The sequence below is a fragment of the Pundamilia nyererei genome, unplaced genomic scaffold (assembly GCF_000239375.1).
Source record: "Pundamilia nyererei isolate P.nyererei 1_Seehausen unplaced genomic scaffold, PunNye1.0 scaffold00427, whole genome shotgun sequence".
In the NCBI taxonomy this organism is placed as follows: domain Eukaryota; kingdom Metazoa; phylum Chordata; class Actinopteri; order Cichliformes; family Cichlidae; genus Pundamilia; species Pundamilia nyererei.
The window spans coordinates 99329-110724 of NW_005187828.1; the positions used below are offsets into that span (position 1 = coordinate 99329).

The 11396-nt window shown below is 36.2% G+C and overlaps 1 protein-coding gene across 2 annotated transcripts in view; it reads left to right on the forward strand.

The window, feature by feature from the left end:
• The window catches only part of LOC102203523 (zinc finger protein 638-like), a 34719-nt gene extending 25163 nt beyond the window's left edge, over positions 1–9556 (forward strand). For both annotated transcript variants that reach the window (XM_005753425.1, XM_005753426.1), the window contains 14 exons: positions 2057–2212; positions 2309–2443; positions 2866–2904; positions 3002–3142; positions 3875–3963; positions 4077–4100; positions 4650–4782; positions 4938–7076; positions 7165–7225; positions 7876–7989; positions 8072–8350; positions 8674–8790; positions 8892–9013; positions 9096–9556. In XM_005753425.1, the coding sequence (XP_005753482.1) occupies positions 2057–2212; positions 2309–2443; positions 2866–2904; positions 3002–3142; positions 3875–3963; positions 4077–4100; positions 4650–4782; positions 4938–7076; positions 7165–7225; positions 7876–7989; positions 8072–8350; positions 8674–8790; positions 8892–9013; positions 9096–9170 (3624 nt within the window). In that variant the 3' untranslated portion in view covers positions 9171–9556. The remainder of the gene's footprint in view (positions 1–2056; positions 2213–2308; positions 2444–2865; positions 2905–3001; positions 3143–3874; positions 3964–4076; positions 4101–4649; positions 4783–4937; positions 7077–7164; positions 7226–7875; positions 7990–8071; positions 8351–8673; positions 8791–8891; positions 9014–9095) is intronic.
• The last annotated feature ends 1840 nt before the right edge of the window (positions 9557–11396 follow it).

An 11396-nucleotide genomic window follows, 5' to 3' on the forward strand; every position in this document is an offset into this window, starting at 1 on the left:
CTCTCTCTCTGTACTTCAATAACAGTTTCCCGTCTAAAAATCTATTTTCTGTATTATTCGCTTGCTTGTTACGCACAAGTCTACCGTTGTTTACAGCGCTGTCGGCCGACGTTTTTTTTTTTTTTTAATATATATACTTCCGAAAAGAAAACCTAATTTCTGCCGTACAATACTGAACAAATTTAAACTTTTTAAAATTATGCAAAACGCTTAGCCGTGTCTCTAATAAAACCGCTGTAACTCCAGAGGCAATGTTCATATGTTGATTAATGGTTTTCTTTCGTTTTTGATGTACTGCAGAAAATTTTTATAAAATCCCAGGCCAGGAAAATCACCTTCATGTTTTTCTGTGTTTTATCCTCAGCTACTTTGACACAAAGGCATCTGCTGTGATGCTCACACCTTTGATAAAGTCTTGCGTGTGTCAGCTTCCTTTTTATTGATACAAAAATATGTAAATGTACTGATCTGAATTATAATATTTCTGACTGTCAAAATTTCCCAGATTCAAATTGAATTGAATTGAATCAATCGAATTAAATCGAATCGTGGATCGAATCGATTCTAGAAATCAGTGACGATACCCAGCCCTAATTATTACGCCCCCTCTTGCGTTAAGCAGATACAACACATGCATAAGTTAAAACCACAAACGTTCTGTCAATGACTTTTGACACAGTTTGAAAAGAACATTGTCTCCGTCTCCACGCCAAGTGTTTCCTGTAGCTCGTCTTGCTCTTGCTTATATCTGGAACATCAGACGCACGTCCTGCAACAAAGTGTCACTTATGCAGGCACAAAATGCGGTTACAAGCGAAATATATCTGAACTCTTACCTAAATATGATTCTACCTACTGTGTGTGTGTGTGTGTGTGTGTGTGTGTGTGTGTGTGTGTGTGTGTGTGTGTGTCGACCTCAATTGCACTCTGTCTCACCTCTCACCTCACCAACTAAAGCTCACAACCTTTTACCAGACAGAAGCCACTCTCATATGTATAACAATCTAACTGAATCTATATACGGAATATATTGAATAAATGCTTTAATCAAATGCTACTACTCAAAGCTTAATTAAAAAAAGATATAAATGAATAAAAGATAATAATGAATAACTTGAGTCATGTATGTTTTGTAAGCTTGTAGGCAATCCTTCCATAGCTCTAACTCACTTTGCACAAATAGTTATAACTGCACCTGGAATAAAGGTTAATATGTTGCCTGTATGTTTAAACATCTGAAGGCCCTCTTAAAGCTATCTGTTATATTGTTAAGGCAATGCTAATGCTGTAGATTATATTGTAGCGGTAAAATAATTTGTTCAATTTCACAAGTGCCACATAAAAAATACTTCCTTGTGATTTCTTTTGTTGGTAATGAATTGCCACAGTTGCCTGTAGTATATGTGGAGTATATACAAACACTTGACCCTTACTAGTAGTCATAATGAAACTATGAAACATGTTGGTTGCAGTTGCAAGGCAGGACTTTTACTTTGAAAGGAATGGTCTCTGTTTAAAGTTTACATGATACTTTTTAAAGCGTCATTACCACTTGGTTAGTCAAAGGCGAGTGTTTGCAGAAAAGTTGCCATCATTAGTATAAACTACAAACAATCTCAAAAAAATCTTTTTCACGTTTAAAGCAATAACAGACTTTTTAGACACAGTACTATTTTGTGACAAGGTGGCAACAGCCAACACCTTTCAATGCTCATATGGATAATACACTTTTTTTCCCCTGGAGACCAGGGCTTATATTAGTTAATGCTGGCTATGGCTCTCATATTACAGAACCTGCACGCTATCTCACATAGCAAATTACTGTCTTGAATTGTTAAAGTTGACCCAAACTTGGAGCGAGTAACTTTTAATATTCCAAACTAACCATTGGCAACCACTGTGCATAGGAAGTTAGCAAAATTATATCTGATGTGCAAACACACACTTGGTGGAAATGTAACCCGTTCATCAAAGGCAGTATATTGTACAGGTGTTACAGTTCTTATTTTCCTTTAACCCTCAAGATTCTTTTGATTTTGAATCTTGTGTCTTGTAGAAAGCTCAGCCTCAAGGTTCCAGGTTCTCCACAATCATGTTGACTGGTTTGCCAGAAGAAAACTACAAGTACGAGGACGTCACCATGCTGGTGCAGCATTATTTCCTGGATACTGTACTGTTCTACAACTTGATAGTAATACCTCTGCAGAGGAGGGTAAGGAGTAGCAGCTGCAGACTGATACAAACAGATATTTCATATTTATAGAACTTTGTCATGGTCTTTAATCTTTCCTTCTCGAATTGCCTCCAGGCTTTTGTGTTTTTCAGTGACTGGAATGCGTGCTGTGATTTTGTCCAAGATCACATTAAAAATCCAATTTCTGTTGGAGGCCGGGTGCTCGACATCCATTTTGTGTTACAGGACATGCATCCTGGGACCAGTCAGGTATGGAAACTGGAGAAAGCTTAACTGATCAACACGATACCATCTTGCTTTTCCCAAGCAAACCCACATTTTGGAATTTTGGATACTATAATTGATCCTACTGAAATGATACTTTGTCACATTTTAATACCAAGATATTTATTTTTTTGTTTTATTTTTTTATTAAAGTTTTTGTTTTTGTTTTTTTGTCAGAGACTGAACTTTAATAATCCGTCGATAAGTGTCAGTAATTGTCAATAAATGCATAATGCACGAATCGGCATTAAATAAGGTTTAATTATGAAACAAAATCTTACATTTATTCTTCACCCTTTAGAAATTACTCTGATCACAAGTTTGGTTGTATATTTATGAATTTAAAAACAATACGCGATAACATTTTTCTTTAAAATTTTAACATTTGTCATTTAATTTTTTCTCAGGAGACAATGTACAGAACCATGATGCAATGGAGCAATGCTGTAAGTCTCTCGTCACCTGAATAAATCTGTTTTGATGTAAAGCTGCAGTTTTTTGTTTTTCCCACATCCTTCACAACAACTCTTGGTTGTTTTTCAGCACGTTCCAGATTCAGACTCTCTGGAGGAGCGACTGCTGTGTGTGGAGACCACTGAAATGCTGATGTCCCTTGTCACAATGGTCATGGATGTGGTGGCATCCTTTGCTTCTTTTGTCAGATTCCTGCCGCTTGCCAACAGGGTACGATAGTTCAAACAGTAGCATTTATTTTACATTTTAGTGTAGAGCACAGCGATTGACAGTGTCTGCAGATCTTTTTCTGCTGTGTTTTGTTCAAACCAGCTGTAAAATATTCAGAAAGTCCTAAATGTAATTTTCAAAAAGGTAAATCAGTAAAGCTGGTGAAACCTGTGATGCGAACTACATTATAAGGGTGCATAAATGTGACCTAGAACCTCATCATATTTTAATTAATTGTTACACATTTTTGATAGGCAAAAGTATGTAAGCTTAAGGATTATTAGCATCTTATTGAGACCAATTTGAATCCATTTGGTTTGGAAAAATTTGTGCAAAGGGTTTTGTGGTACTGAACACCTCTGCAAATGCACCTTTAGGAAATTGTCAGTTTTTTCTGCATAAGAGACCAGCAGTTCTTCTCAACGTAATAATGCTGTGACAGCATGCACAAAATGAAAGATTGTTGAAAGTTCTGATTTTTAATGCTGCAAGAGGAAGAACAATGTGTCAACAAAAAAACATGATGAGCAAAATAATTTTGCTGCTCTTAAATTTCATTCATCCATTTTAATTCTTAAAGAATTAAAAAATACGGGACTGTCTGCCAAATGTTATGTTCCTACCTACTTTAGCAAACCTGTGTTTGTAATACCTTCCTATTTGGCTAGAGACATATATTTTATTCTTGTTTTAATTTTTCCTCCTTTGGTTCTTTCTCTTCTTCTACCTCAGATATACATTGAAATGGCTGAATCCAGTGGTGTAACAAAAGTGTTGGAGAATATCTTCTCAAGAGACTACATAGCTATGAACAAGATTTGGTATGTTTGTTATGGCAAGATAAATACAAATACGGTATTTCAAAGAGTCTATAAGATTGGGCTTGTCTTTACTTATTCTTGAGTTAACCCATTCCTTTTTTTCTCCTATACAGGAGCAAAGTTGGACGCATTGAATCGTGAGTATTGTTTCCTGTAATTACTCTTTAAGTCTTTTTGTTTAGGGAGCCGAAACATCTCAGCAGTAGTAATAAATTGTATTCAGTATGATTACTGGTTCATCTCAAAAAAACAACTCAAATTTAGTTAGAGGCACGTGAGGATGAATCATCAAGTATTCAGTGAACATTTGAGCCACTGTGGGTGGATAACTAAATACCATTAGTTATTTGTTGGTTGGACAAATGTTTTTAAAAACTACACTGCATTACAACACAACATTACACCAGAAAAGTCTAGTAAAATTTGTTTTTCATATAATTTGGCACAGTTGGAAGTAGGTTAAATGATTTCTTGATGCCTGCTCAATCATCCAGGTATGTCAATTAATCAGTAATGAAAAGAGAAAAAAAAGTCGCACCTCTTATTTGTTCAGGAATACTAGCTGAGAACTTGGATGTTGCATTTCTTGCTTCACTAATTCATCTTATAGTCAGTCATTCGTTGAGAACTAAACAGCTTTTACTATAATTTTTTTCTTTTTTTTTAAAATTTCATTTTAATTTCAGTTTGAAGAGCCTCAAAGAGTGTCTACAAGACTTCAGTGAGAACACACCCAACCCTGACCTGGACACTCACTTTGTTGAATTTCACAATTTCACAAGAACTATTCAAGGAAGCAGTACACAGAGCGAGGATAAAGTTAGTGCAAACATTTGCAAAGTTTCTTATTTTTAAAACTGCATTTCAATATAAGATGTAGGATGTTGAAGTTACACAAAGTATTTCAGCAGTGATTATTAAGCCAACCATTTTAGTGCTTCAGAGTTTGTTCTTTGCTCTCTTTTCATTGACAGGATGATTTTGTAGATGAAATTGTATCTTCAGAGCAACATGATGAAAATTTCAACATGGAGGACTTTGTTGTTATTGATGAAATTGGTGAAGACATAGCAGAAGAAGATGTCAACCGCAAACGTTCTTCTTTAGCTAAAAAGATCTCCAGAGAGGAAAGAGAAGGGCAAAGCTCAGATGCGTCATCTACCTTAAAACAGACCTTAACAAGGTCCTCAAAAGACTCTAAGAGCTCTGCCTCTTCATTTTCCTCTTTATCTGAGCCGACTGAAACCACTGAGAAAAGCACCTTTTCTTCTAGGGTCAGAAAGACCCATTCTTCACTGTCGATTCCACTTCCTGCCTCCCCTGATCGGAAAACATATCCTAAGTTCAAATCTCCAGAAGAAACGCTAAATTCCTCATCCTTAAATTATAAAACCTGTACATCAAAGATGGCATCAACAGTAGCTGTTGAAGCAACAGTAGAGACTGATCTAACCGATTTTAAGGATGACACAAAAGAGTTGAAGAAAAACAAAAGAGAAGACAGGAAAAAGGATAATGTCAAACATCAAGAGGATGAGGGGGATGATGAAAATTACCAAATCCTTGATTCACTCAATGAGAAAAGTGATAAGCAGATAATTGAAGACAGGAACAAAGATAACGACACGGAAACTGACTCAGTTGGACTTGTGGAAGTACATGGACTGCTTGAGAGAAACTATGAGGTCTGCACAGAGGGCTCCAGTAAAATGGAAACAGATGCTTCTCTCCATATGTTAGAAATTGTTACAGAAGACCAAAAAACTACAGTTGAAGGGGACAGTCATCTGGTCAAAAATGAAGGTTCCACAGTAAATAAGCTGTCTGAGGAAATGACAGGAGATGACAATTCTGATAAAGATTCAGCTGATAAAAATGAAGTGTTGGATTCAAGTGGGAACCAAACTCCAAGGACCAGTGGAGATGGAAGCGGGAAAAAAGAGGAATTGATTTTAGAAGAATCTTTTAAAGTTTCCAAAGATCCTGAGCAAATAACTTTAGAAAAGAAGGACAACAGAGGCTCCTCAGTGGATGACACTAAACAAGAAGGCTTTGAGCTTTTGGATTCAATTGAGGCTCAGATTGAAATACAAGAAGACAACCAGAAACTGGAAACTCTCAGAGACCAAGTATCTAAATCAAAAACCATAGAAGCCATAGAAGAACAGGATGATTCATTCCAGGTAATTGATTCTGTGGAAGATGAGCCAGTGACCACAGACACAGAGTTAGAAGCTGACAAGAATGTAAAACGAACAAAGAAAAATGATGAAGCTAAAAGAGTTTATAGATCCCCAAGGAGGAGTGGACCAGAAAACAGAACATCTAAGGGTGAAGAGAAGGGCAAATCATCAAAGAAACAGACCCAGACTGAGAGAAATGACAGCACCGTCAAGAAGGTCAATAAAGCAGCTGAGGAGATGGTCTATGAGATAGTAGATTCTGTTGAAGATAAATCGATTCAGGATGACTCTTCTATAGAAAGTTCTGGTAGAAGAAGGTCTGTCAGAATAAACAATGATAAAAAGACATTAACAGAGCCTTTTAACAAACGTGATGGAAAAGAGGATGCTAAGTATGAGATTTTATACTCCACTGAGAACAAGGCTTCTAGTGGCCCACTAACCATCATGACAAGAACAACCAAAGAAGTCTTGAAAAAAGACAAGATACAAACAAGAAGCAGACCTACACCTGCCAGAGATTCACTGGCGCCAAACAAGGAGGAAACTCCAAAGACAAAAGAGAAAGGACCTGTAAAAGAGAGCACGCCAACAAGAAGTCGTCACTTCATAAGAGACCTACATGAGGAGGACGATATTTATAAAATATTGGACTCGGATGATTCTGTTATGCTCACAGAAAAAGCAAAAAGGGGAAGACTAAAGAAAGTAACTATAAAAGGAAATCCACTGAAAGATGATCCGTCTGATAAAGTAGCTGTTGAAGAGGACACATATCAAATTCTTGACTCTGTTGAGGATGAGATAGCCGATGATCAGCTTACCAGAGACCAGAGTACAGAAGAGTCAACTATAGATGATGAAAAAGGCACTCTGCCGTCTGTGTCAGACTGCCAAGATAATCAATCAGTGGAGTCCTCAAACCCAGAGGTAAAGTTGCTCTTTAAACATGTGCTCTTTTTTATTTGTAGTGATAATTTAAACTTTAATGCAAAATATTTTGCATGTCTTGTTGTAGGCTTTTGTGACTATAGATGAAGCAGGTGATGACGGGGAGGAGAAAGCAACTAAATATGAAGGTGAGAAAAGTTCAAGATCTGCTTACTGCAAACAGGATGATGGCACAGGTCTGCTATATTCTGTATTTAAATCCAGACTGCTTTTGCAAGGAAATTTCAAAAACTTCCAGATAGATACTTTGAATAACTGTTAATTATCTAAACACTGGGTTATTGTTGACATATTTATTAATGGAAAGTCATAGGCAATTAGCCCAAAAGGAAGACTAGATCTTCTTGAAGATCTTACTTTACTTTTGCATTTTAAGTCAGTTTAAAGAATTTACCAGATATGGAATAAATAAAGTATTGCTTATTCTTATTATTTTTCTTATTGCCATCTGCAATGTGAAACTAATGGAAGTAAATGAAGAAAAATGAGATTATAATAAAAGTAACTTGCAATTGAAATTCAGAGAACGTTTTGGGAGCTACGAAACATTTCTGTTTTTAGAGTTAATGTAAGTCAGAAACTTTCTTTCACTATACATAACAGTTTCAGCATAAAGTTAAACATTATTTTCACTGAAAATTAACAATAATTTGTTTACAGAAATAAAATCGTAGTCCCAGAGTAGTACTCTGTGGCACACCTATAGGACAGTGTTTTCTGTTATGAAAATAAAAGGTTTCAAGTTTAATTTGAGTCTTTATTTGATTTCATGCATTAGAGGAGAATGGGAGCTTTGTAACGGTTGATAAACTGTGGGAGATTGCTGAAAAAGAAAAAGTGGTAACAACCAGGACAAGCGGTCAAGCCAAGAAGAGAACAAGACAGACACATGGTAACACACAAACAACTACATCTGTTACATAGTCATGTCAGACCAACATGAAACTAAAGGAATTTATTGTTTTCTCCTGTAGTGAGAAAATCTACTAGATTGAAGCAAGAAAGCACAAAAGATGAGAGAACAGAATCACTGCCTCCCTCTTCACTTGATTCCTTATCACTTTTATCATCCCCGGACCAAGTGGTGTCTGGATTGTCAAGTGAAGGCCAAACAGAAATTTGGAAATTGGAGGAAGCAGATAGACAATCCAGTATGGAAACCACATCTGCTGGGAAGCAGTCCAGCTCTGACTATGCTGATAGCCAGAGACTAGGAGAGGAGAAGCAAGGACAGAGAAGGACCGCTCGTAAAGGTTCAAGGAACTGTTTTCGCTCACAATTCACACCGAGCTGATTTTAAATGCATCGTTCTAAAAATCAATTTTGAAGTCGATAAAATTATAAAGTTGCAGCTTTCCTGGTTGCCAGTATTTTTTTCTGTCATTATCAGAAGATTTGGAACAACTGAAATTTGTCATTTTTGTTTGGAAAAAAAAGTTAATACTTCAGTGTTACAGTACAAAGCAATTTTTTTTAATTAATACCTTTGAATTAGTTTCTGCAATAGCTGCAAAATAATTTGTTGACAGGTTTAAAGGATTTGTTGACAGTTTTTTTTTTTTTTCTTCTTCTTCAGCTTTTGGGAAACAAAGAAGTGATCTTGTCGAACCTGAAGCAAAGCGATCTCGCTCTCAGTCTCCTTGTGTCACTGATAACTTGGACCTGCCGCCTTTTAACCCCAGCATCCCACTCGGTGAGAAACAAACACAAATAATAAATAAAATCTGTTTAGTTCCAGAGATTTATTCAGTTATTTTTTTGTAACGTTCTGTTCCTTTTTCTGTTCCTTATCAGGTCAAGAGCATGTTGTCCCTAAAACGGGGTATTTATGTAGCCTGTGCTCAGTTTTCTATGTAGCTGAGAGCACTGCCAAAGACCTACACTGTAGAAGCCAGAGACATTACAATAACCTGCAGGTATGCAAAAACACATACACAAAACTGAATGGATAAAAAGATGTTTTGCTTCCCTTTTATAACCTTTTTTTTTTCTTTTCAGAAACATCACCAGACAGTTGGACAAACAGCTTCAAGAACATCAACGAGAAAGTCTCAAGACTCCTCTTCGGTCTAATTGTTAATGAGTAGTTGTTTAGCCCATGCTTAAATATGGCCGCTATCTCCTTTGACAGCTAGATTTTTGTTTACTTTGAGAAATAAAGGGCAAAATGATAAGAAGCCAAAGCTGTCAAGTAGGTAAATTGCGGAGTGACATCTTTGATTTGTTGGCACGGCGCTGCAGTTCTGACTGTTTACTTCAGATGTTCTTCTTTAGGCGCCTCAGTGTATAACAGTGTCGACAGTTTGACCATGAAGGATTTAGAGTTTACAATCAGTGAATGCCAAAAAAAATATTTCTGTTCCTAGTCTCGGGAAAACCTGGAAATAACACAGGCCTTAAACTTCTTTAAGCCATTTTGAATTTAACAGTAGATAATTGTGTCTATGGTAAATAACCTTGCCTATGTTTAAAACCATATTGTCATAAAAATATGGTTGCATGTGTGTGTGTTTATGGCCAGGAACCATGTATTCTAAATGAAAATAGGCCTACTTAAGAAAATAATAAGAGATATTTTTTTCCACTCTGGCTCAGCAAAATCTGATTATTATGCTGCACATGCTGATGAGAGACCAATGGACGAATGAGTGTTCAAAAGTTATTTTGGATTTATTTACAATGCTATACGTACAGTGTAAATATGAGTGCATTTAATAAAGATGTTTTCAGATGTGAGGAGGCCTCAGGGTTGACCGAGGACACGCTAGAGAGATTACATGCCTAGGGTGGCTGGTTCTGTTTCTATGCCAGTTATTTATATTTGGTCAAAAATAATTCTGATTGCTTTCATTGTATGACTATACCAGTAATAATAATTAGTATTAATTACAGACACTGTTATCTTTTAAATAATCATTTGGATTACAGTTTGAGCAAAGGCTCAAGCATATGTTACGAAATATGAAAATTATTTATGTTTGTAAGATTAATAGCAATAGTAATCTGCCATAAAAGGTTGATGGGCTATTGCCGACATGGACACACAACTTTGTGAATGTGATGACTTGAGAACGTGGTGACGTGAGGTCAATATTTTTTTCCTTCAGATGACATTAATGATATGTCATAATGTGATTTAAGAAAAAATACATCTTGCCAGTATTGTAATTTTTGCTGTTAAGATTGCTTCTTACAGTAAATTAATCTTGGGGTCCATGTTTGTTAACTTTGTAATGTCTCTTAACTTGTTCAAAAGTGTTTGCGAAAAAGAAAAATTATTTGGGTTACACAATAATTAACATATAACAATAAGAAACAATAATTAACATGTCACTCATGTCAGTGCAGTGTTCTCCGCTTATGTTAGGCATGCAAGATTTAGTTCAAGGTCAACACCCCACACGTGTGAGTGTGAGTGAGCATGTGGGAAGAGAGAGTGTGTCTGTGTGTGGGAGGATGTTCTGTCAGAGTTCACTGTTAGATGATTTCTGAGCAGACTGGCTGGGTAATCTCAAGTTTTCCACTTTTCGAGTATAATTCTGTCATATTTGTGCTGGAAGAGGGAGCCATGTTGGAGATACTTTACAGCTTTTAATATCATTAAGCCACCAGGCTGCGGTCTCCCACTGAGGAAGTGGTGAGTAAACAAATGCATTTCAATTCCACGTGAGGATTCACATTTTGTGTTATGATACGGGTTGCGATGTGAGCCACGCCTTCATCCATATGCCTTGCAGACTGCAACTTTTTAGACTGATTGTAGTGTAGTGTGTAGAAAAAAAGTATAGCATTTATTTGCATAAATGGGCTAAATACCTAATGGAAAACTTACAGAAATTATTATTTCTATTGGAGTAACAGAAATAATAAATAAATATTTATGTTAAGTGTGTCTTTAGAAAAAGTTGGAATGTAATTTTTTTTTTGTTATGACATTTACTCAGGTGTTTCAAATGTAACAGAATGAAAATGCACTTGCACAATAAAATGTTGTTATTTTTTTTTCCATGTATCCATCGGGTTATTGCAGCACAGAGTAAGCTCTTCAGAATGACCTCATATGACAAAAGTAACTTCACCTTATTTGCTCATGCTTGACTCAATAAGTGACAGATTTGTGACTATCAAGAGGATAAAAAAAGGTAGCATGATTATGGTCAGTGGAAAATGTGCAGGTGTAGTTATTTATTGGGGTATTTATTTTATTTACAGTGGGGCAAAAAAGTATTTAGTCAGCCACCGATTGTGCAAGTTCCCCCACCTAAAATGATGACAGAGGTCAGTAATTTGCACCAGAGG